Genomic DNA, 26743 nt, shown 5'->3' with positions numbered 1-26743 from the left:
ACACACACACACAGTCAGACACATACAGATCATAGAGGCGACACGGGGAGATACATTGTGGAGGTGTTGACATCAACACAATTCCCTGTGCTAGAAGAGAGATGTGTACGCGCAGGGGAGAAAAGACATTTATATGGCAGAGCAGACAGACGGAGAAAATAAGAGAGACAGGGAAACACACAGAGAGTGAGAAGAATGCCGAAACGCCACACAAAAACTCAAATAGAGCACCAGGGGAAGCTTTCCTGGGAGAGTGTATTAGGAGGGAGGGGGGCAAACAAGAATGAGTGTGTGTGAACGGAGGGAAACACTCCCTCCTTCTCCTCCTCCTCCTCCTCTTCTGCACTCAGTAACCCCAGTGGGTTGGTGGGTGGCAGCTCCGTTCTTTTAGGCAGCGCCCGACGCGCTCCGAGCCCAGCATACATCCCATACCACAGTGCACAATTGGCGCTCTGTAGCCGGGATCATGCTCATACACGGAACTGGCACACTGCCCAGGAAACACGCAAACACACACACACACACACACACACACACACACACACACACACACACACACACACACACACACACACCATCATCATCACAGGACTAATGTATAATTTGTCGCTATAAGATCAAAAACAGCAAAACCCGCTTCAGGCAAATTTCCAGAGCTTTATGTCCTGTCACTTTTTAAACTGTAACTTAAAACCACATGTTTTCCAAATAAAGGAGAGCTGTCTTCAGACTGATGCATCTCAACAACTGCTGGGTAGAAATTTGACATTTTGTCCTCCTCTGGATTTCTTAGAACAACCGCCAAGCTACTGCACACGTGTTACCGAAGGTTAGACTGCATTAAGATGGAACGAGGCGCTTGAGTGTTTTCACACGTTAGCTTTTATATCGATTAACTTGTCTCAATTCCCCCCCATTGGTGTGGTAATCATAGCTCTACCTCCTTCCAGAGGTGCAGATGCGATTACTGCGTTCACATCTGGCGATTCCACCTGCAGAGCGGTTTGTTCACCATTAAATGTGATCCAACCCGAATTACCAGGTGTGCCCTGCAAGTTTGGGCCAGGCATGCTTTGCATTCTGGGATGCGGCAGAGCACAACAGACGTGCAGGACGCACAAAGTGCAGCAAAAAGCCGTAAAACAAACCAAGGAGTCACTTGGAAGAGACACAAGGAGTGCTTTATTTGGTCAGATAACTACGCTTGGTGTTGTGCCACTTTGCCTGAAATAACAACCAGACAGATACGAGGGATAGGAGTAAATCCCCATAACATAGCATCTTCTTACAACTTCAGTCATGAACCAGTTCAAATCTTAATAAACAAACTAAACCTTTAATCGCCCCGCAGTACTAGGATACTACTTGAACCACACAGTTTACAAAGCAGTAAATCATATTTTTGTCAATTTATGTACGCAGCTATCCATCATAGTACTTTAGGGGGTAGTTATCTCGAAGCATCATCTAGGTTAAGATAAGATATACTTTATTTTGATTTGTTTCTACCTAAATGCAATAAAGTAAAATAAAAGTAATTAGCCAGAATGTCTGATAGCGTAAAATATCTCCAATTGAACAAAAACAAATGGGATTTGAAACTTTTTTTTTTTAAAGAAAAAGAAAGAATTTGCCAAATCTGGGATAAATGGCATCTTAAAATATCTCAATGCAACAGTGGACATTGTAGTTTAATAATAAATTCAAATTTTAGTGATTACCAGGACATAAAACTTACATATATATATATACACATACATTTAAAAATAAATATTAAAAAAAAAGGTTAAAAGGATTCCTGAACCCAGCAGAGCATTAGTAGTAATTGATAGTGCAAAAATCGCCATCACTGTAATATAGGGAGACCTAATTTTTGTAGCTGGCTATAAACATGGTGATTTCCACCGAAGTGAAAGACTTTAAACAGACGCGTCTGAGGGGGGATTGATGCACTTTTGGCGCCAGCCTCAAGTGGCCACTTTATAGGTTGGGGAACTTCTCTGCTTGCTTCATTTATCAGCCAGGGAGGTTTCTGATGATGCACACACATAATATGCAACATTCAAACACAGTCCTCACATTAAGTTCAAGGCAACTTCAAGAAAAATAAGAAAGAAAGAAAAGAGTCGGAGTTGGACAAGATTTATGCTCTGCAAGTTAACTGAGATCATCGCTCTGATCTAAATAAATTTAATCACGCACTCTGTTTTATATCTGACGGATGGCTCGGGTCACAGTCATAGGTGATTTATTTCATTTGTTCAAGCACCTTGTACGCAAACACGGCTCGTACGCCCCAGAGGAACACGACTGTGAGAAAGAAAAATAAAAGTCTGGTGTGAAAATAAAAGGAGAGCGCAAAACAAAGAGCCCGCTCTGCAAGAGAGAGAAAAGACAGGAAGAGCAGACGAAGAAAGAAGTCTGGAGCGCGGAGGAGGTAGGAATGGTGGGCCGAGGGGCTTTGTTCGAGAAGAGAATGAGCAAAAACAGTACCGACAAAAGAGAGAGTGTGTGCGTGTAAGTGCGCGCATGTCTGTGCGTACGTGTGCGTGTGTTTGTGGTAGATCACAGTCAGGTCACTGAAGGTTATTAATTGAGGAGATTTTGGCTGATCCCTGCTTCCTGAAAGGTGATTGGCTTGGATGATCTGCTTTGAGCCTTTCCTATAAGGAGGTGAGACGTCTGTCTGTGTGTGTGTCTGTGTGTGTGTCTGAGGGAGATAAGTGTGTCGTTACAAGCATGTGTGTGTGTAAACCAAACAAACTGAGACTTTTTAATGTAACTAAAGTGGTGAAAAGTGAAAAGCAAGCAAGTGCAGGTGTAGCAATCATATGCTCCTCTATCAAATCCTGTGACAGTGGAAAGCCTCAAATCGCGCACACACACACACACACTTACTCTGTCCAGCGGCGCCTCTTTGACTGACCAGGCTGCCAATACAATTCACTCTGCTGCCTCTGTGTTCTTGTGTGCCGAATCCATGTGAATAAGGTACTAGTTAGTCAAAACATGACCAGAGTGCGGAGCCATTAGCCAACGTTTTACTACCTAATTATCATTCGAAGGCTGGGCAGCTCACCAGTAACACACACGCAGAACAAAAAGCAGCACAATTAAGGTCCTGTCAAGGGGCTCTAGAGTAAATGATTTAAGCCCAAGCTGAGTCATTTTGTGGATGAGAGAAATAAAGAGATTCATTAGTGAAGAAAATGAAAAAAGCCACTCCTGTGAGAACTAAAATTCATTTATTTAGAATTTTTAGCATTTCATATAGCCAAAGGACGCAGGATTGCAGAGCTTTATATTTTGTCATATTATTCAGAGTCTCTTTAAGCCTGACATGACTGCTGTTGTGATATGGCGCTATATACAAATAATGAATGGAACTGAATAGAAAATGCTCACGCACTTCAAACCTCTGCAGGTCTCATTAAGTTACTTCTAGTGCCAACACTTCATTATTCAAAGTGTTGCTGAACAACAGTTCGCTTGCTGCTCCTTTGTGCATCTTTATTGCCACGATGCTCTTCTCACATCCTTTTAGCGCACATCATCTCATCTCGCTGAAACAGACTGAAGGTGTGTGGGGAGAGGGTGTAAGGGCTGGACTCAGACTGGGCTTTTGAGACCATTCCTTAACCCATGGCCTGAAAAACAGACTCCTTTGGTCTCAATAACACAAAGAAGTTTGAAAAACCCTGGCAGCCGCTGGTCATCGGAGAAAAATGTGTACGCCTACAATTGATTGGCGAGCGGCTGCTGAAAGATTGGTAAAATTGGTCACACAGTGGTTGCCGCATGCACAACTTGCATGGAAGAAGCCAAACACTCATCTACTATTCGCTGAGCCAAACCGCTGAGAAATACACATTTTCCCTAGAAAACAGAGGTTGCCAGGGGCTCGGCGATCAGTCTTTAGGCCCCAATGAGACCTAATGCATATCCTGCACTAGCACATTAAACAGATAAGAGAAAAATGCTTCAGGGTGTGGCTACCATCCTGCTGAAATTTTGCGAAATATCCCCTGATCAAAGTCAAATTTAACCCTCACATGTTTATTATTAAACACTCTGTGAATTTGCTGCCCAGTATTTCCAGTAAGGAAACTTCTTTAAAGCTTTCCTTTAAGCTTCAAAACTGTAAAAAAACAAAAAACAGATGCACCTTGATAACCAACCTGACTGGCTACCGATTGCATTGGCTGATAATCTCCAAACTGCAGGTCATGCATGACAGACATGTTTTCAAAATAGTGCCCTTAGCAGTCAGATGACTTTCTGAGTACCTCGTCGACCTTTGCTAACCTTACTTACTACTGCGTGATTCACATCAAAGTGTGTTTAACTTTTACTGTCGTGTTGCAGTTGGATCAGTTGACAAAGTACTCGCCGGTGTGTGTACTAGAGAACGTAAGCGATACATGAAGCGTAGTGAAGGATGTGTCCATTACATTAAGGGCCGGAAATGAGATACGAGCCCTGCAGGACGTGTGGAATTACTGGAATTAGTCCCACACACACACACACACGGAAACACACATTGTGTCCCATTAGGTGATCTGTCCCACTTCAGCTTCATGTGATGAGCTCAAGAATGAAGCCACTCAGGTCTGCAGCTCTCGCTCTGACCTCGTGATACTATACTGTCAAAGTTACACTCATTTATAACCCACGCGTCATTTTTTCCCCTCCATCAGCAAGATCGCACCAAGCAGGATCCAGGCATGAATGTGTGCACCACAGCCTGGTTAAGGCCTCGGGAAGAGGAGTTACTGAAAACAAAACCAGCTGTGTGATAATATGTTGGCAACGAGGGAGTGAAAAAGAGTCGAGCAATTAATGAATTAATTTTCTTTACACTTGAGCACCATAGCAACAAACACCTGCTCTCTATTCAGGCAGTATTCAGTGTGTAAAGTCCATTTTTCTTATCTTGATCCAAGTAAATTAACTTATTATCGCTCATGAGTCTCCCAGATTAATCACCATTGCTCTAAAAACACCCTGAAAACCGTCCTCATTGATTCTCCACGCTTGCCGGCGTTCCAGGCTTTCGCATTTGAGAGTCAACAGCACTTTATGAAAGGGCTTTTTGATGTCTGTCAAAACTTAGCAAACAGAAATAGTATGAAAGCAGATATGTAGGAGAGATGTATGCAATCCACAAATAAGAAAACAATCTGCTCAAAAGCAGAATTTACAGTCCAAGTCACCTCGTGATTGAACTGTGCTGCAAATACTGCGCTCGCTGATTCAGTTTAGGGTTTCTGAAGGTTCAACATGTGTGCGGAGAGGCTGCACGGTGACACACACATGCACAATGTCCAACACATACACCAGAGATTTAGTCTGTATTCATTCTGCAGAACCAAATCCTCCCATTTCCTCTTCTCCCTCACACCACACTCAGTGGAAGATTAGTTTGTGACGGGGAGGACAGCGAGCAACATCTGAAACAACGCACACACACCGAAAATGAAAAGTCCAACCACCACTCCCCATGAAGGCAAAAGTCAGCAGCTATTTTTTTTACTTACGTAACACCGCTTAATTTATACTACTTTATATCAGTTAAAATACTGATTTAATCTGATGAGATAGCGTAATTGATCACTGAACGTACTCCAATATTGGGGCTTCTGACCCCTTACACAAGATTAGGATTTAAACCTAATAGGTGTTGAGTTAATGCTCTTTTTGAGTCGGGATGCACTGATCCAGCTTTTACTGGTTCCAATATGAAACAGATACCTTGGCTTAAACCCCAGCTGGTGATGGCAGATGGCTGTCTCTCCGTAAGCCTAGTTCCCCTTGTTAAAAGGGAGTTTTTCCTTCCCACTATTGCCAAATGCTTGCTCATAGGGGGTCGTCTGATTGTTGGGGTTTTCTCTGTCTTCAACTTATAATATTAAACGCATTGAGGTAACTGTTGTTTTGCTTTAGTGCTATATAAATAACACTGACTTGACCTGGCTTGAATTAGGGGTATCTGTCAATACTGAACACCAGTCCAACACCAAGGTTGAATTATTAACTCTAATGACTCTTTCATGTGTAAGGCAACATCAGTCTTGGTTTAAAGAGAGAGACAAAAGCCAAGAGCCATGAAAACTAATTTGATCAGTTTAATGACAAAACAAAACAAAACAAAAAAAAACATACAAATGCAAAAAGATCCCACCGATATCCCATCTAAATATCAAATCGATGCTTCCTGCTTCTCTAGGGATCTCTACAAAGTTGTATATATTTAATGAACTAACCAGAAAGACTTCTACAAACAGCTGGAAGCAAGAAACACAACTTCAGATCCTTCATCAGACCGTGATTTTTAACGAGTCTCTTTAATAACCTTTAATAAAATTGGTCTGTGTGTGTGCCTCTGGCAACATACAAACTGTAAGCTTTGTGTTCACTGTGGAGCAAACATCTGGATACATGATCCACACGCATTCAGAATCAAATGTCTGGATTTGCTGCCCCGCCCAATCAGTAACATCATCTTAATTTCACTTAAGATTCTCTTATTCTTCGTTCTTATGTTGAACCTACTGACTACTACATGACCCAAGGTGAGAATACACCTATGCATGCACAGCACTGCATGTGCATTAATTTGTCGCAGCGTGGCTTTCCGTAACCTGATCCCAGTTTGTCTGCAGTCTTCTCTCAGCTTAAGTTACGTACTGTAAGCAGTGTTTTTAACAATGTATGAATAATACCAAAGGCCTAGGGGCAGATTTTTAAGAGAAATAAGGGGTACTGTTGCTAGTCTGGAGATTTTATACTTTCAGGCTCACACGGCTGACTGTCGCTAACCATTACCGCAGTGTAGTGAATTCTGCATTTCTGCATAATAAGTAGGTGTGCTCACAAAGCTATGTGGGAGTATATGTGTTAGTAATCAACCTAAATTACCCCTCAAGCTTTTGGATTCACCCGACTGGACCATGGCGATGCACACAGATGACATCATAATATGACTGAAGTCAGTGGGGGAGGTGGAGGGAGTTCTCCGACAAACACGCGTGCAGCGGGACGCACACACACGCATGCACAACCTTCAACCCTCCCCCAAAACCCAAACAGAGGAGGCTTGTTGCTATGTGCGGTGTGAGTTTAGTAACTCCCTGAACGGACCACCCAACCAATGCACACTGGACTTCAGAGGACACAACCTTGACTTAAACAAAAACAAAACAAACCTCTCAAATCCAGAAGTTATCGAAAAAATCTAAATAACCGTGGGAGGAATAATATATTTCACAAAACCCCACAGAACTAAACCTCTCAGATGTTCTTGTGCAACTACAATGCTTTTTTTTTCTGGATCTCCTCCCGGGGGGCAAATCAGTTGCATTATTCTGGAATTAGCCTAATGAAGGAACATTTAATTTGCAGTGTGCAAAATTCAAGCTAATTTCCAGCATATTATGCATTATGTAATCACGAGATGCAGGGGTGCACCTCCCACCTAGTCGTGTTTGTCATCCGTACAGCCAGCTGTACAACAGATGAATACCAGAGAGGAGGCTAAGGGGTACATAAATCTGGGATTATGAAATTGCTGTAAGTAATGGTATTGCTGCTGGTCTCCCTCGAACCAGAAGGCTCTAACACTAAATAGATACATACCATTTTAACAGCAAATAACACCGGTAGCGCTCAAATTCTTAACACCATCCTGATGAACTGCTAAGAATTGCAGTCACATATCATGCTTGGATTCAGCCACCACATGTTTTGTCCCGCTGCACATCTGTGTGCAGTTACGCTCTGCATAAATATGAGCCGAGTTGTGTGTCACTGCGCTCCGAGACTAACTCTTCGGAGCAGGCTGGAGCTCGGTCTGCCTCCAGCACAAACAGAAATCGCAACTGATAAACAACTTGGAGCACAAATGCATACGTACACTCCGTGCCCTGAGCTTCACCCTCTCCGGGGGTCGTGTCCCAGCCACGTGGGTCTGTTTTACATAACACCACTAGTGCTGTCAGTCTAACCTGGCGCTGGTTTGGATTACATGCACAGCGAGACGAGCCTGTCGCACTCTGGAAAACTGTGAGGAATTTACAAACGTGAGGTTTGCTGTAGATTCGGCTGCTTAAAGAGCAGTGCTAAATAAACACTTGTATAATTCGATAACACCTTAGGATAATTCGTTTCCTCCATCATTCATTGGTAATAATGGCGCAATAGTCATAAATAGAATTTGCTGGGATCTACAGAAATTCAGCAACGTGGTAAAAAGTAAAACAGCAACTAGAACGCAAGACAAACCCCTTTTAGATATATTTTAAGATATTCAGTGCATATATTTATAATGTAATCAGCCCAATCACAAGTTGCATATTGCAACATAGCTGTTTCCAAACAAGTGCTGACATTACAAAATTATGTAGTATGTAATCACAGGTTAAAGGTGAGAAGTTCATCTCTGCGATGTCTCTAAATCAAGGAATCTCTGTATGTGTGCACGATGTGGTTTGGATGAGTAGTTCTAATATTCAAGATGCTTTCTGCTACACAAAGCCTGCTAGTGAAGCATTAAGGAAACATCTGTAAATCCTTTAGCCAAACCATCCACCACCAGAAATACATTCTCAAACCACTGGAAATACTGCAGTAAAATTAAGTTTTAATATTTGTGAAAGTGCACCGTGAATCTAAAAGCGGCAAACTCAGTTTATCATGAATCTAAGAAATGTCTCTGACATCATCGTCCATTAACGTATGCACACTTTCTTAAAGTTACAAAATAACACCATTAACAGTTTTTTCTTTACAAATGTTTTACTTGCCACGCACTGAGGAAGGTGGTGGCAAATAAATAATGAATTAAAATAATAAGCTGCCTCTCCAAAGAGTCAAACTTCATGCCAATAACTTCATTCGGAGTTCAGGGTAAGATGAGGAGAATACCTAGTGACTAAATCAGAGCGTGGCAGGCTTTGTATACCTCAACTCACCAATCACATCTAGGCTTAACTGAATACTACCGATATGTTTGGTTGAAAATTCCTATAAGGCATCCTTATGGAGCACATTTTGGGAAGCAATTTTAGGAGCTACAGGTTATTTTGGGACTGGAACAGAGATCCCCCTCCAGATGGTGAAGAAATAAAATAATTGGCCTCTGAGGAAAAAGATAATAAAATTCGTTCACATGGTTTTCCTGGAGAAAATGCTGCAAGCGATCACTGATTTAATTTGTCCCCAAAAGAAAAAAAAACATCCTCTCCACTTCATAATCTAATGTTTCACTCAGTTCTGCTGAAGGTCACTAAACTCCTCCATCACACGGGACAAAAAAGAAAATAATAAATAAATAAATCAGCACGACACCGGCTCAGCATCTGTAAAACGCAGCACAGACGCTCAAACTGTCTCCATAAAATTCACCCAAATTTGTTGCAACAGATTCATTTTTTGTGTTGTTATTCTAAAAGACGAACTGGGTTTGAAGTAGCTCAGTCTGCCTTTTCCTCGTTTCCCCAATCGTGACGGGTTATTTTTAAACGCTACTTATTGCATAACTGGAGTCCAAAAGGAGTGTTTCTGGCTCTCGTCCCACTACGGATGTTCAATTTTAGCCTTTGCCCCTCAGAGCCAAAAGAACGCACCCCTGAGACATATACAGTCTCTTCCTATACAAGCTGGTGCCTGCTGGAAAAAAAGCCCTGTAATTACAGCAGACCTGAACTCCTTAAAACACACACACACATACTGGATTGACACAGACAAGATAATTAATCCTTTCAAAACTGTATTTTTCTGTGTAGAAGCCGACAGATTGGACGTTATGTACCATCTCTCCATGTCTGCGTTTCTTTCTCGCATTGCTGCTGCAAAACAACAACATCTCAGCTCAAGATGCGTTTTCCAAACGTGCCTGCTCTTAAAGGACTGTGCTGAAACACAGTGTGAGTGGGGAGGCAGAAAGACAAAGGACGTCTTCAGCAAAAGAAAAAAAAAAATTGTTGAACAATAGTGCATGTAGTGAACAGAAGGGAGGGAAGGAATTTCAAAAATCCATCAGGCAAGAAGAGGAGCGAGGACAAGCGGTAGATGTGATGAATGCAAGCTGTCCAGAGGAAAGATGAATGCAGGAATAAAGAGTAAAATAAGAAAAAAAAAGTAAGTTGGAGGGCGCAAATTACAGAGTACATGAGAAAAAAAGTTTCAGGAGAGTCCAGTAGTCTTGGGGTTTTGGGTCCTGCTGGGGCCTGCCAGCCCACCGCGGCAAAAACACTCGAACAAAAGGATCATTTATTGGAGGAGGAGGAAAGAGGGGGAGGGATGAAAGGAGGAGGAACACTGTACAGAGGCATTTGAGAGCTGTGTGAGTGAGGACTGGCCCCATCTCAACATTCACAGCCAATGTGTAACATTCCCCCCATCCCGCCCCAAACGCTGCACCGCTGATGTTCTCAGCAGCCAGACCCCATATGGTCCTTCTGCGGTAGCATGCTAGCATCTCGATGTAAAATACACAGAAAACTCATGCATCTTCCACAGAGACGGCCTCACGTCTCCAAATAAAAGTAACGCAGTGAGGTATGGACACAAGCCGGTGGTTCATTTCCATCCGTGGAATGAAACCCAACTGTTGAGCCGCGCTCATTGAAGGATCCCATGATGAATTTCTGCTAATGCCTCAAATTCTTCATTGATTCCAACGTTTACCACAAAAAACAACAACAAAAAAATGAAAAAATCCCAGAGAGGATTTCGGTCCAGCACGGCCCATGGTGCAAATCACGTGGAAGCAAACAGGGCTTCATAAGCGGCGAGGCTTGGCAGGATGCATGCATCACAAGAGACCCACTGTGGAAGCTTAAGCAAGACTACTGAGTGTTTTACTGATGCATATAAATTCCCCCCATCTCCATTTAAATGCTGCTCTATCTGCTTAAACTGCAGGCGTCCGTTGCTTAACGGGCCAATTTAGTGCAGACAGAGGTTCAAAGGGAATGTTTTTCTATGAGGAAAATGCCTCAAAGGGAGTTAGTTAAGGCATTGTTTAGCCACGGTGGTCCCCCACAGCTAGAAAATTGCTCCACACAGGAGGAGAAAATGTAAATACAATGAAAATCCATTATCCAGCCTCGATGACCTCATTGAATGTGCAGAGAAAAAAAAAATGCTGACTTTAAATGCATCAGGAACTCTACACATAAAGTGCATGTGATTACAGGAAAACACTCATCATAAAACATTTTTGTTAACTCTGCAGTGGGCTCAACTAAACATTCAAAGCTTTCAGATTAAGTAATGTACAAATCACAGCACGCAATGCTTTCAGGGCCAAATCTACAAACCTGGAACTTCTTTCAAGTCTTTGCATACTTTCCTACATACGTTTTAGAGCTCTAGAAGTGCAAAAAAAAAGAAGGAGATGATAAAAAAAAATATGAATTATAATTCAAAATTTCTTTCTCTCACAGCAATCTCCTCAAGTGTCATAATGGAGCATTTTAATTTGACAGGTCAACAGAAAACAGGGTCAAAGTTAATCTTTATTGAACTTAAAGCAGAACGCTTCAGTGGCAATTGTGAATGGTTTCCTTTGCTAAGAGTGGGACTGCAGCGAGATGTCTCAGACAGCTCTTCTCCTCAACAAACAATGGCTCAATCAGAGCAGAATGATTCTGATGTTTGTCATAAATGTATTAAAAACAGATCCCAGTTCTGCTTTTAAACTCCCAATAGGGAAAAGCAGCACTGAGCACGCATGGACAATATTCAAGAAGCCTCAGATCAATAGCAATTTCCACAACTTCGATATTTACTGATATTTCAGGAGTCTGTCTGACCTTTAACACCTTATCTAATCATATCAGGTGAAGAGTTTCTGTACACCAAAGCTCACAGAGGTAAATCAATTCATGATTTGTCAGAACAGCTAAGCTTTGGCTCTTACTGCAGATTATGCAGACAGTCACACAAATAAACAAGTCTCTACATTTCAATCTGGCGCCAGGTAAAGTTTGAATACAAACATCGATGGATAGGGAGGCTGTGCTCTATTGGATTATCTTGAAAGTATATTCTTTTTTTTATTCTGAGCCATGTGATTCCAGGAAAAGAAAGAGAGATAGAAAACCTATGAGCATAGTGGTGACATAGAGATCACAGAGTCTGTATGAAGACAAAGACATGAAGAGGGGAAAAAAAATAACAATTCTTACCAGTTCCCTCCTTGCTTCCATTTTGGTGCGTCCGCAGCTCCTCTGATTTGTAGAAGTCAATGCTGGCGTACGTGTTCAGGCTGGAGCTGCCACTGCCGCTGCTGCCGACTGATACACCTGCCGCCCCCACCCCAGAACCAGAACCCAGTCCAGAGAAGAGGCGAGATGGGGCCTGGTTGCCAGAGGGCCCATCCAGTCCCACGTGGGGGCTCTCCTTGTTGGCCAAATCCAAGTCTATGTAGTTAAGGCCTTGCTCTGCAGATGAAGTCTGAGCATTTGTGGGAAGAGATTGCTGTCCAGGAAGGGGGAACTGAGTGGGAGATTCAGTCACAACACCATTGCCCCACAGCATGCTTTCAAAGCCCAGCCGGCGGGCTACAGACTGGTGTTCAGGAAAGAGGGAAGCAGTTGAGGAAGAAGTCGAGGTAGAGGTGGAGAGGGAAGTTGAGGCAAGGAAGGTTTCTGAGCAGTGCCGTCTGCGTCCTTGGGGGTCGGCCCGGATAACTTTAGCTCCCTGGTCTGGGTTGGGTCCTGTTTTGGATAGGGGAAAGTCTAGACCCCGTGGCAGCACAGATGTATCATCCCTGGTGGGAGATGGGCCTTTTGGGGAGACGCTAGATGATGACCGGGGGACAGGGTTGTTATTCAAACTGAAGGCCATCTCTGTGTAGTCTCCACATGATGTAGGAGACTCGGATTTTGTCACTGATGGAACACTTTCTCCGTTTTTCCTAAGTAGGGCCTCTGCCACTTCAACTTCATCTTCATGAGGTTCAGTATTATCCTCATTACAGGGTTTAGGGGCATGAGCAAGCGTTGGGGGTGTGGGAGGGGTATGGAAAGAGGGGAAAACCAGCGGGGTAAGAGAGAGGGGTGAGGGCGATGGAGAAGGGCCCAGGTCCATGTTGACGTACTCAGAGGCAGCTGGTGGAGTGATCGGGGCAGATGGGCTACGGGAAAGGGGTATAAAGTTTCCAAAGGAAGAAGATGGCTTCTGTTGAGGCTGCTGGCTGCTGGAGCCATGAGGCAGCGATAATCCATGCCTTAGACCCCTACCACGACCTAATCCTATCCCAGTCGGATTGCCCTTCTCCCCCTTGAATTCAATGCTTACATACTCCCCAGGGCTCTTAGGTTCTGGTGGCAGAGGGTTCTCACGAACTCTAGGAAGAGTGTTCGCTTTGGATACGTCAACAAACAGGCTAACAGGTCTGCTTCTAGTATAGCTACCCTGCTTGGACAACCCACCAGAGCCTCTTCTCTGCTGCTGCTTACTCCCATGCTTGGACTGAGTTCCCCCAGTCACGTTACTCAAAGCCTGGCTAGTTCGCTCGTCGCTCTCACCCAGACTTTCACTGCTGGCTGAGCTGGAGGAGTACGAGGAAGATGAGAGAGACAGGTGGCGTCCAACTACTGCATTACCAACTGCTGCTTGCTCCTGAAGCCCTCTAATAGGTTTACCGCCACCCATTCCCCTCCTAGAACTCCCATTGGGCCTTCTTCCTCGTCCAGGACCATCATCAAAGTGTCCGGTAGAGGGGCTATGTTTATAAGACCTGGGTAGGGAATAGTAAGAGTACACCATCTTGGGACCATGTTGCTGCGGACTGGTCTCCAAATGTGATGAGTGCTCAGGAGGTGGGGGACTGCCGTTTACAGAACGTGCACTAATTGGAGACATGTTCATATAGTCACTGCCTGGCCTGCTGTCTGCACTGCCACTGCCCACCCAAGCCCCACCGGAGAGACCTCCACGCTGGTCAGGGGAACAGCTGCTATTAGGGGACATTATCATATAGCCATCAGAATTTGGTGGAGGTCGAATCTGCTGTGGAGGCGACACGCTGTTGTTAGGAGTCATGGCCATGTAATCATCAGCAGGTTTGGAGTCTGAGTCGGGGACCAAAACGGCCAGTGACTGGGAAAGGGACGTCGGAGGCTGAGTAACTCCAGGTAGCATTGACATGTACCCATTGTCCACGCCTAAATCTACGCTACCACCTGCTCCTCCAGTGCCTTCAGCTTTAAACTCTCCTGCCACATCCAAGTACCCGCCTCCTCCCCCTGCCGACCCAGCACTCATGGCAGATTCCTTCTGTGTAGAAGAGCAGGTGGAAGTAAAAGACTCTCGGCTCGTGCTTCTTGACATGATAGCGTAATCGGCCGAATCGTCATCTGCTGGCTCCTCAGCTCTGCGCTGACGTGGAGCCAGCCTTTCCAGGGCCATAGGAGGTAAGGAGGCCCGCTTGCTCAGCAGCCTGCGTTCAGCTTCACATTCTCGGCTGGAGGAGCGGCGTAGAACTCTTTTAGTTTGAGAGCCAGAGGTTGGTGTTCCTGGTGTTTGCTGGGAGCCACTTCCTTGATTACTGTTGCCACCACCACTGCTACTACGTTGGCTCATTAGGATATAGTTGGCCCCATCTTCACTGAGGGACTGACTACTGACACTGCCAACAGAGCTTCCAGGGAGGCTAGGAGAAGGTAGGAGCGTGTGATCTCCAGGACTTGAACCATACTCGTCTGAGGAGCCGTAGTCACTGGGTGAGCCGGAGACAGAGGCTCGATGAGAGGGAATACGACTATAGGCTCCAGACCCCGGAGCACCAGCACAAGACGTTAAGCCTCCAAACTCTGAGCCATGACCAGAACTAGAGGACAGACTTGGAGCTGGGGAAGGAGCTGGGGTCGAGATAGAGCGCATCAACCCTAAAGGAGTTTTAGCAGTTGTGGTGGGTGCTGAACGAGCTGATTTTGATCTGAGGATTGGGGTGTTAGAGCAAGAGCCATTGGTGGAGGGGCTGGAGTTCACCCCATGGATCGGTGTGGCACCTGTTATCCCATCCTCCCCTTTCCCTCCATCACTTGCAGTGCGAGACCTCGGGAAGCTATGCCTTGGCGTGGGAGAAGCGTTGCCACAGTTGATGGGTGCTCCACTGTTAGTTCCTCCAGGAGGCTCGGTTCGGGGCCGGCGGGTGAAGCCAACCTGGCTAGGAGGAGGGTTTGGGTGGTGGCGGCGTGAGGGAACACTGATGGGGTTAGAAGCAGTAGCACCTCCTCCAGGGCCAGAGTTGGACTGAGACTTGCTGCGCTGGCGGAACTCCTCACTCAACGCCTTCATGGCCTCTAGCAAGGTTTCATGCATGTTTTGGGCGACTACTGAATCATCCACCTAGGACAAGAGGCAAAAAGCATCTGATAAAGGGAATGAAATCACAATATGATTGATTTTATATTCACATAATGTATTCAAAGTTAAAAACTACTGCACATTAAACCACTAACATCTTAAAGACAAAGTGCCCTGTATTTAAATCTTAGATTGTCATGGAAACTCTGTTTAATCTCCTTTTTCAAACCCATGAAGCCTCTGACAAAACTTTGACATTTCTTTCACTCTGCTGATTGCGGGCTTTTAAGATATGAGTAGGATTGGAGAATGAAAATAACCATCAACATGAACAGAACTGTAGATTACAGGCTCACCTGCATCCAGAACTCGCCTGGGCCTGTCACTGCAGAGCGTCCCACCTCAACGAAGAAGAAGTTTTCTGAATGGCCGCAGCGTCTCACGTTCATCAGCTGCAGCACCACGGCGGCAGCATCAGAGTTGAGCTTCACAAAGTTCACCGTCTTGTCGGTCAGGCAAAGGCGGTAGATGCCAACCAGGTTCTTGGCCTGACCCAGGCCTTTGGGCCATACCTTTACCTGCCATACCTCTTTGAATGCTGGCCCAGGATTAGGCACTCCATAGTCTCCTGCACCGCTGCCGTCATTAGGATTCTTACCTTGAGGGACAGAACGGGGACAGAGTGAGATTAAAAGGTTACTGGGATGAAAACAAAGAGAAAAATAAGAGATTAAACTATTAAAGTGAGGATTTATGAAGAGCACTGGGAAGTACAGCTGTTGCAACAAAGGACTGACATGACTGTGATGCACCTGTAAATATAAGAAACAACTGATAAAATCTCTATTATATGCCTGTTAGTTGAGAGCAAGCCGTCTTTATTATGTAAGCTGTGCTGTGGCCGAGCTTTCCATATATTTCTAAAACAGATCCAAGTATAAACTGGGCACGCACTGGCTTGTGAGACCGGATCATTGTACCTGCAGGCTCCATGCCTGTGGTCTCATTTATCAGCTACACAGGCATCCTGACATACACACAGAGGCACACATACTACCAGTGTGGGAAAATTTAACTCTTGACAACTGAAGCTGAACATAAGAATGATGAATATGGAAAGGGAAAAATAACAGCTCTGTGGAAAACCTTAAGAGAAGCGATTTGGAAAATGCTTAATAAGAAATGCTTCTCCAAAACAAACAATGCAAATCACTGGCAGGAATCCTAACGGCACGCCCTTAACAGCTATTTTCTCAAGCGGAACTGACAATAAAAACTGGCTTTGTAAACTAATAAATTGAAGTTTCTTTAAGCAGCAGCACAGGCAGCACATTCACCCTTTGTGTTAAGTGTGCTGTAGTCAGATACCAGAGGCCTACTGAAGCCAAAACACAAGAGAAAACGGCCCAAAGTGATATCTGATCCTAAGTTAGTAGGGGCCAAACAAAGGCATGGGACTTATCTAACCACCTAATATTTGTCTGACTATTATCCCAGGAAAGTACCTTAATACTACGTTGTACTGCAAATCATTGTTAGCGGCTAGTGACACTACCTTTGAATATATGACAGATTTACATCTAAGCTCATTTATATCCACACACAAAAGACGTCAGATCTGTTGACTAGCACGGATTATAGGAACAACATTATGTGAGTCATGTTTAGGGTGGATTTCGTATTCTTCTCCAGGGAACCACCCTAAAAAGTTCCTGAAACTTATTTTCACATGTCCCACATTTCTGAGATACCTCTGTTATGTTGCCAGTTTGGATATGTCTGAGCATGATAACCATCTATGACACAGACTCAATCAAACTAATGACAAGGCTAAAGAAACAGACCTCAACATCAGAACCTGTTCCCTTGAATGGAACAGGATGGTCTTTGTGCATTTATAGTGAGCTTAAGCACCTGCCTTATTAGCCTACCACATCTGGCATACTGAAGGAGACGACGTATTGAAATAAGGAAAGTTCTATTTTTAAAAGGGTTATCTCATTGAAACCACTGGTTTGCTATATATTATATACATATATCTGCTGATGTTCCAACAAAGCCAAAGTTCAAATTTGTTCAGTAGAATCATTTTATCGTCTGATTTACTTTTAGTTCACTATCAGTTAGTCGTATTTACACAGTTCTTCTAATTTATAAATTTTAGCTAGCTAGAATTTTTAGCCATATACCCACGATGTTTAGCTATTTTTGGCTGTTAGCTTCATCTTGAGTTAATCATTTTGGACTTTTTAAGTCAGAATTTTAGATAAAACATATATAACATATATATTAAACATTAATGGTCAAAGAGGCACCATATTGATATAATACTGCAAACTGCAAGATTTTACGCAGACAAAGCAAAGTATTTTTGATTTCAATAAGCACAAGCAAGAAATAATTAAGGAGTCCTGACCGATCTTCTCTCCAAGTTAGGCATTTTGATAATTACGATCAGTTCACCAAGTCGCAGCTGTTGAGCCACACGATTTAATTAATGCACATAACTCTCTTCCTGTGGAGATGCACCTGTGGATCCTGAGAAGCTTCAAACTGAAGCAGCTGGAAGGAACAAACACAACTTCAACTTCAGTAAAAGCTGCATTTAGTGGTGAGTCTCTGTTTAACAACCTGTTATACACAAATTTCTGTTTAATGGCCAGTGCTGGTGCTAAAATATAGAAGAAGCCTCATGACTAAAAAAAAAAAAAAACCCAACTATTTTTCTGCACAAAGGATTAGTGTTGATTTGTGCACTTATTTTATTGTCAATTCCAACTGATTATCCATTAGCTTTTGATTTTGATTCATGTACCTCTAGCAACTGTATAAGAGCCCACAGAGTGCTTATTGGTGGTAATCACTGCCTTAAGCTATAGTTTTGATCCAACAATGCAATATTATCACAATACTTTACCCACAATATGATATTACAAGTATTGCAATAATATACATTGTAATTTATCACTTTTTTAATAGTGCAAATCACATCTTCAAAGTTAAACATTATCTTGTTTTATTTAAAGACATAAAATTATCTCACTCCAGTTATTTTTTGTTGCAAAAAGGTCATACTGGCAATTCAATGCAGCCCGTTTCTGATAATGCAACAATTAACTTTGAGAAATCGATGTTCACATGTCGGCTTCTGTCTACATATACAGAAATTCACTTTTAACTTACAGGAACATAACCTGAATACATTCAGCTCACAGCAAGTTGAGTCAACTCTTCTCGAGTTGTGCTCATTGACAGGGACTCATTCAGGCAGATATGTCTGCATTTATAAATTAGACAGAAATTATCTGCAAACCTTCAACAGTCAAAGGAGCTTGCAAAGAAAAGCGTCTGGACTTCTTTAAGTTGCTTGAAGACGTTTCACCTCTCATCCGAGAAGCTTCTTCAGTTCTAAGGTCAAATGGTGTCTGGGACTGCCCACCATTCTTCAAGCAACTTAAAGAAGTCCAGACGCTTTTCTTTGCAAGCTCCTTTGACTACGATGACCTGGATGACTGAGAACCTTCACAGACAAACCTTTAACAATCTCTCTGAGAGATATTGCAGTCAGTCCAAGTAAGATGGCAACTGTCAGCAGAAAGGTTGCCTCCATGGTTGTGAGTGTGAAACACCCGCAAGTCTGGGCAAGCATTTAGTCAAAAGTTGCAATCGGTTATAGAATGTGAAAAAATTCATTACAATCACTTTTTAATTTTTATTTTTTGGCGATGAAGGAGGTGGTTTTCCTTTTTTTACTGATGCGACTGAGCTATTAGCTTACTTGGAATAAGGAAGCACCTTTGTCAAGCTGTGTTTGTCCACTGTTGGACAGTTTTTCCAGTTTAGCCAATTTAATGTAAGCTTGCTTTGCTAACATTATATCAGAAGGATGGTACACACAATGAACCCCCTAGAGGGCGTTTATATGCACCTAATAAAAAAAATCTGCATTTGATGTCCCTGGATCAATATATCACCATGCAAAACAAAGTGATTCTATGCTGTGTTGATTTTTTTTTTTTATCCCCAGATTACAAGTTTTACAGTTTCACTAATGTTTACGTACACAATCTCGGGGCTGATGACTTCTCTGACTTTCTGAGGTAAAAATCTGTCTGTTCCAGCTTCGAAGTTCAAATTTCCAACAGAAGAACGACCATGTTTTACACAGATTCCCTAGTTCAATTCCAAGAGGAGACACAAACCCCTTTGGGGTTTTGTCACATTGCACATCTGGTGTAAAGAAAGGGGAAAAAAACCTGACAAATCAAACATGTGGAGCAGCCCGCTGTGGCGACCTCATTTGAATGAGGAACAGCCCAAAGTAGGTTTTCTATGGACGCTTCATTCTGTTTCCCCAAGCATCTGCTGGTTGAAAAGAAAAACCAACAACAAAAAAAACAATCCTAAAATGACAACCACATGTAGACCGGGACCCTCAGCATGCACAGCGAACATCACGTAACTGAGCTTCTGTTATGCAAACTGTTTTTCCAGATCCCAATCCCAAAACAGCTTTACATGCGATTGCACAAGAGGGAGAGGTCTGACGTGTCTCGCCGCGTCTCCGTCCACTCTTCTTACCCAAAATTGGAGGATCGCTCACGACTTGAAAGAGACCTAGAATAGATGTTTTGTTGAAAGCCAGTGAAGCTGCGGCTTCGCGGCTGTGTGTGTGTGTGTGTGTGTGTGTGCGCGCGCGTGAGTTTGTGGCACTCCCCCTATATTAGATGACTCACTCAAGGCCATGCACGGCTGTTTTCATGTGCTGCTTTTCTCTCCATGTGTGTGAATGAGCGCGAGGACCTCTGTGCAAGAAGTCCTTTTTGCTTCCTCGATTTAGATTTACAACAGGAAGAGACGGTTTTAGGACTTTTCAGCGGGGACCTATGGAATGAGGGACTACAGGAGATTGCAAGGAGATATAAGAGTGTCATTAAGAAAGGGGGTTTAAAAAAAGGAGCGTTATTCAAAGTTTATTTCGGGATTGCTTTGCCTAAAAGAATCTAATTACAGGCTTATTTCAAAATTCTTTTTTCCCCCTGCTCTCTGAGAGTGACTCAGATTGCAGTGCAGCACGATCCTTAAAGAGTATCTTTTTCTTTTCAAGAACCCATTTAAAATGTCTCGAGGAGAGTGTGAGCGTGTTGTTTGGCTTGAATAAAGCAAAGCCTTAAACCTCAGCTGTGCCCTCAACAGCACTTACACAAACGCCCTTTATCTCAAGGCCGCTCTGGCTGTGTACTCTAATCGACAACCCTCAAAAAAATAAAAACCCTTAAAGTATTTTCAAAGTTTTTTTTCCTAGATTTCTACAGATTTGCAGGTGGATTCACACCTATGAAGCATTACAGAGCTCAGGGCCTGATCGTACGCAGTGCTGTATAAAGTATGAATCGCCCCCCTCGGCTTTCCTCTCGAGTATCTTTATGGCTGTTTGGTGTTTGTCGGAAAGAAAGCGGGGCATGGAGAGTTTATCAGTCAGTCAGCTTCCGTGCAGCACAACGCCCCTATACTGCATAATGAACCCTCAGAAAAACACGCACACAGAGTTGGAGATAATCTAAGGACCTAAGCCGGATGCACATGAAAGCACCTGGAGGTAATGAACCATCCGCGTGAAATCTGCTGGTTGAATATGGGCAACAAACACACACACACACACACAGACAGAAACACTCTGACAACCTTGTCCCAACCTTCACAGATCATGCATCGGGTCTGGGAGTCCGTGCATATTTATTCGCAGTTTGAGGTGAAGATAACGTACACTGGCTTATTCACTTGTTTAGTCCACGTCCGCGGTGAGCACACACTGGAAGCCTGAAGTCTGGAGAGTGGGAGCCTGCGCGGGCAACACTGGCGCCTATTCACGCCGATTTATTTGCTACGCTTGAGCTGGCTCCCTCGAGATCACAGGTTGACCATAAAGAGGCCGTAATCCAAGCTAATTTACTCAACTGCAATTTCAATTACGAGTTGTTGGCACTGAGGGGAAGCTTGCTTTCCTATAGCCTTTTGTGCTACGGGGGTTGTGAAGGGGTGAAGGAGGTGCCATATTTAGCCTCAAAGGCCGCTAGATCCCTTGACAGCACCTCACTGAGTGGCGGGCTCATCACTGTCGTGGTTACCCCCCAAAATCCTGGGGACTTGGCTGCAGCAATGCAGAAGTCCAGATACAATCAAGCAGTGACCATCTACGAAAAAATGCTTGAATTTGCAGCTAAAACTTCTTAGTTAGCTAATGCCGCCTGTAAATCAGGGGAAATTAGCTGGCTGGCTCTCATTGGGTCCTATTTCAAATTTCTGACCTCACTGCCCTAGCACGCTGTGCTGTAGGGCCACAAAAGACTGCACAGAGACTGGTGAGGGTAAAACCCCCACCATCTCAGCTACCGTGCCGCCCAGATCCACCCACGCTCACTTACCAGTGTACCAGCTCAGATAGATGGGAGACAGCTGTGTACATTTTTATCCCCGCACGTATTTGTGAGAGACGAGAGCCACCCGGCAGTGAAAACAGTTGGTCTAATCTCTGGCTGCCATGTGTACCCGTTTTCCTCTTTTCTAACCTCTCCACTTCCTCGATCTTCATCCATTTCAAGCATCTGCAATCCCCCTCCTGCCCAACCCTCCTCACCCCACCCATCTCTCTAGGCCCACACTTGGGGGGCAACACCAGCATCGGAGCTAGTTTCACATGTGGTCTCGGTTAGACGGGAGTGCGCACAGACGTACATGCATGGCTGCCTGAAATTATCGGTGACGCATTTAAGGTTCGCCGTTCCGGGACACGCAAGAAAGCTGCAAGAAACCCACCAAGCTGGCATCCGCCTCGGACTTTATTGGTCAGCGAGGCTCTGGGTTACTAAACTTTGTGTCGCACAGACTGAGACTGTGCGGAAGGAATTTTTAACAATACACAATGGGTTTGGGGTTTTATTTTTGTTTGTTTGCTTTGTTTTGTTGTTGGGTTTTTTGTCTTTTTTTAACATTTCCAAAGTGGATAACTTGTATTTTAGAAATAAATCACTACAAAGCGCACACCGATGCTCTGAAAACATCAGGAGGAGGAATATGGTAACAGCAGCTCATCAAAAAACACTGACTAAAAGCTTCTGCAACCTGCATTTGTAATCGTAGACTTATCAGTGCTGCTCGTGTTGCTTATGCTGATTAGCTACAGGAAGGTGTGGTGGTAACCGCCTGGTTAAAGCATTCTAATCTATAAAAAGCTTTTACCATCTTCTTTCCGCTGCTAGTTTTAGGCGTCGCCACAGTGGCTCATCTCCATCCATCTCCCTCTATCCCTACCATCCTCTGTCACACCAACCCTCTGCATGTCCTCCTTCACTACATCCATGAACCTCCTCCTTGTCTCCCTCTTTTCCTCCAGCTTCAGCGTCCTTCCCATCCCTCCTGCGCTTCTCTAGCTTTATCTCGAACCCGCTCGATCTGAGCGCGCCCTCAAAGCTGTAACAAGACCAAAAAGGAATCGGGATAACAGAGTTTACTTTTAGTTCACGATCCAAGTGTTGATACCTGTGGTCAAAGTTATACCTCATACACAGATAAGGTATAATGAAAGCAAAAGCTTGTCATATGACTCACACCCAAATGCTGCTTTAGTTTTTGTATGTTTTTTTTATAACAAGCACTGGCACAGGGCGGGTTCACTGTGATCCATTCACTGCTGCTGCATGTATACGTTACTACAGGAACAGCATGGCACTAATTAAGGTTTTTGTTTACTACCTCTGTTTCTAAAGCATCCCCCATGTGCATGATGAATATCAACCCATGAACTTCCTGACCCCCAATATAACAATGTTAATGGGATACTATCGAGCAACATTAATCAATGAGGCCTGCTATAAAAGGTTCCTATGCATTTAAAGCCACACACGCTCCACACATCGGCACTTATTGATTGAACGGGTGCTGTTGCTGCTGGCCTCGCTTTACTGTCAGTCAAAGAGAGCTCAGCTCCAAGTTGGCCAGCGGACACAAAGCAGATTGCTCAAGGCCGACTCTGACTCACATCCATGACGTTTTACAAGCTGCAGCATCGCTACAAACCAGATCCGGTCAGGTTGCAGCTCACCGAGTTAAAGAAGTTACAAAGGGTTACTGTGCATCTAGTCGTTACGCAGGAGAAATACTCTGTGGCAGCTCAGCACGCTCCAACCGGGGCTGAGGTTCTAACAGAGAGCTGTAGTTAAGCTTCACTTCTGCAGGAAAAATGTGTTTTGTTTTGAGGGTTTTTAAGAAAAGAAAGAGACGGAAAAAAGTTCAATTGGCACACAGCCTGTACTGTGCAAACGTCGGCCAACCCTGGAGACAATAATTACCACCTAATTAGGGAGATGAGCAGTGTTTAAGCACGGCTTAACATTTAATCGGTCGGCTCAGCGAACCAGCGACGAGATCCAGATCTCTGAGGCCGGGGCAGCTGAACGACACTCCGAGATAAAAACAGCCTGACGGGGAGATTTGACTTCTAATTCCGACTCAGAGGGACGTCACAAAGGACGGTTCACTCAAAAACACAAGTTCTCCTCACACCTACAGCGTGACTTACAGAAAGTAGGAAACACCTGCTGAATTCTTGGAGTTCAAAAATAAATGGTTAATAAGAGAAAACACAGAATAAAAGACAACCAGAACTTATAATACGGGGACCAAAAAGATCAAAAGTGATTAAGTAAATTATTTAAATGACTCATTTATTGAGTCATTAAAAAAATGACTTGACATAAATACTCAACTAATAGTCAAAATGAATATTATTCATTAGTTAATACAGTGTGACACTTTTTTTCTCCTTATATTAATTTATCTTTGTAATAATCATCCAATTATTTTATTTGTTATTGATTTTCAGGGTTTATTTATGCTGCTATTTCTTTTTAATTCATTTATATCAAATGTTTATTAAATTTTTTTTAAATATGCACTTTTTGATCCGATACATTGGCAGTTTCTGTCCTCCACAGACATAAAGTGAAGTCTATCAAATGGCCAAAGGGCCCATCAAACACATTTAGTCTCATATGAAACATAAATAAGCAAACTGCTTCTCTGCGGATGCTGCAGGCAGGAACAGATCCTCCCTGCTCTGAATGTTTCCGACTGATCTTCTGCATTTCAGAATCAGGACTAAATCAGAGACTGTCAGTCAGTCTGCTTTAATATCTGTTTATGTTGGCACTTTTAAACGTGTGTGCGTGTGTGTGTGTGTTTGTAGATGGTGTGTCTCTCTTGTTCGGTGCTGATCGCTACGAATCTTGGACTTTATCATAGTGTTTACCGAGGCCGACTACAGCTCCCAAGGTGCCGCGTTCTGCCCGGCGCACGGCGACTGAGGGTCGCCGTGGTTAAACCATCGAGGTTAAACCTTTACACACTCGACTGCCTCCTAATAGTTGGGCAAATAGCTGCCCTGAAGCCTAATACTGTACGCGCTGCCTGAAAGGGTCTTACTGGAATCAGCTGAATAAATAAGTGGGATCCTGCCCAGCGTGGCAGCTGGCTTGTGTTTAATTACCACCAGCCATGTGCGCAATATTGAACTGTTCCTGGACGGCTTTAGGTAGTTTTCCCAGGCCTGGAGAGGGAGCAGAAACTGTACAACAGCAAGGACATCCGCGGTTTTATTCGTGCTTTCAGCACGCACGCTGCAAACTCCAGCCTTTGCAGCCGGCTGCTTTGCAGAGGGGATATGTGGAACTACACAGGTATCACACCGAGGGCGTGGTTCTGTGGAAACTAGTGAGGCAGATAGTGCAGCATCTTTTGGCTCAGCTTCAGCTTCAACTTTTCTCCAGGCTGGGAGAATAATCCCCGCCTGGGGGGGTCACTGTGGGTAGGCGAGGCTGTAGAGCATGGAGGCGCGAGCGAGATTTGAAACTGTGCATGGGGTGCCCATACCAAAGCAGGCCGAGAATCCTTACAGAGTTGCATGCAGCAACATCTCAGTAAACGCCTGGATCATGCATGCATATGTGCACGTGTGCACGTGCACGTGTGGCCTCATTTTTTTCTAGAAGAGTAGAAACTGTGTATAGGCTGCAGCACATACCACAAGAGCGTTGGAGTTTACTCTGCAGCCAGCCGCAGCCTTTACTTTACACAAGAAACCCAGCACTCTGGGAAAACAAAGGAAGGAGACAAGCAGCCACCGAGGGATCAGTCATTTCAAAGGCTGTTCGTGAGGATGCTCGAGCCAGAGGCTCGTCGGGACACTTTGGATTTCTTAGAGGACGGCCATGAAATGGGATTTTCTGTACATGTGACCACGCGAGCACCTGTAGATTGGATTAAATGTTAGATGCTAGACAGGAGGAGTGCACGTCCAGTCACTTTCCCCGTAATAAGCAGCGGCTTACACCTGCAGATATTTGACATTATAAAACTCCTCTGGCTCCAAATAAAAAGTGGACTATCACAAAGTTTGTCCTCATTTATTTCTGTGCTCTCCCCCAGCCCCTACATTAATCAGCTGATTTGTGTTACCCAGCAGCAGGTCCTGTGCAAGGAGAAGCACCTTGAACTCTTATCATCCACGATTGCGTCATGTGTCCCTGGTTGCCTATCTGCTCTCTCAGAGCCAGGAAGGCTGAACAGGTGATCTGGAGTTGCTGTGCTCACTGCTGTAGCTGTAACAGCTGTGTTTACACAGCAGCTGATAGACAAGACTTGAGAAAAACCCACAGGGATTACTGTTTTTTTTTTCACCCCCTGGGGTACTTGAGGCCATTTGGGACAAACCTACTGCAGCTGGATGGGACACATCAGGGCTGCTCACTCGTTACCCATCAAATCAGAAGATGGATTTCAAAGTTTAATGACTTAGCAGTCGGATACTAATGCACTTCTCTCTCCGACAGGTTTTTGGGGACGTGTTCCTCCTGCTCTGAGATCAATGCCTGATGTAATACAGAGCAGTGTCAGCAGAAAAGCAGAGCAGAGTAAACAAGAGGGCAGGGTGTGTTTGAGCAGTAAACTCGGGACAGGGAGGCCAAACTCGTACTCAGCTGAGGCCTACTCATTGACACCCTCCCCCTCCCGAAAGAAGTGTGCTGGACAACAAGGAACAAACTCTTAGCCTGACACCAGCGTGGTAAGAAGTGCTGGAGGATACAAACCCCACCGCGCGGCTCAGAGGCGCACGTTTACGCAAACCACGGTCAGAGGCTTTAAAAGGTGCACACATGAACCTCAACCGGCCTGAAACGAGCAATGAAAGGACAACTGTGTCGTCTTGACACTGCAGTCTGTGTGGGCTTGGGAAGAATCCTTAAACTGTGTAATAAAACACGTCCCGGTCCACAGTGCGCTCCTTTCGCGCTGCTCTGCACGCATTGCCACGTTTCTCCTCTCGTGCAAAGCCCCAAACACACCAGTGTGTGTGTGTGTGTGTGTGTGT

General features: G+C 44.3%; 2 protein-coding genes across 2 annotated transcripts in view; both read right to left on the bottom strand.

Annotated features, from left to right (window-relative positions):
* The window catches only part of LOC102197086 (insulin receptor substrate 1-B), a 50666-nt gene that overhangs the window by 22605 nt on the left and 1318 nt on the right, over positions 1–26743 (bottom strand). The window contains exons 2-3 of the mRNA XM_005751540.2: positions 15675–15976; positions 12192–15360 (exon numbers count right to left, since the gene is read on the bottom strand). Coding sequence (XP_005751597.1) covers positions 12192–15360; positions 15675–15976 — 3471 coding nt within the window. The remainder of the gene's footprint in view (positions 1–12191; positions 15361–15674; positions 15977–26743) is intronic.
* Positions 14840–26743, bottom strand: part of agfg2 (ArfGAP with FG repeats 2) — a 32043-nt gene continuing 20139 nt past the window's right edge. Inside the window, exons 13-14 of the mRNA XM_013915513.1 lie at positions 26494–26498; positions 14840–14870 (exon numbers count right to left, since the gene is read on the bottom strand). Coding sequence (XP_013770967.1) covers positions 14840–14870; positions 26494–26498 — 36 coding nt within the window. The remainder of the gene's footprint in view (positions 14871–26493; positions 26499–26743) is intronic.

This window comes from Pundamilia nyererei, unplaced genomic scaffold (genome assembly GCF_000239375.1).
Source record: "Pundamilia nyererei isolate P.nyererei 1_Seehausen unplaced genomic scaffold, PunNye1.0 scaffold00315, whole genome shotgun sequence".
NCBI classification, from domain to species: domain Eukaryota; kingdom Metazoa; phylum Chordata; class Actinopteri; order Cichliformes; family Cichlidae; genus Pundamilia; species Pundamilia nyererei.
This window is presented reverse-complemented; position numbering and strand designations above follow the sequence as displayed.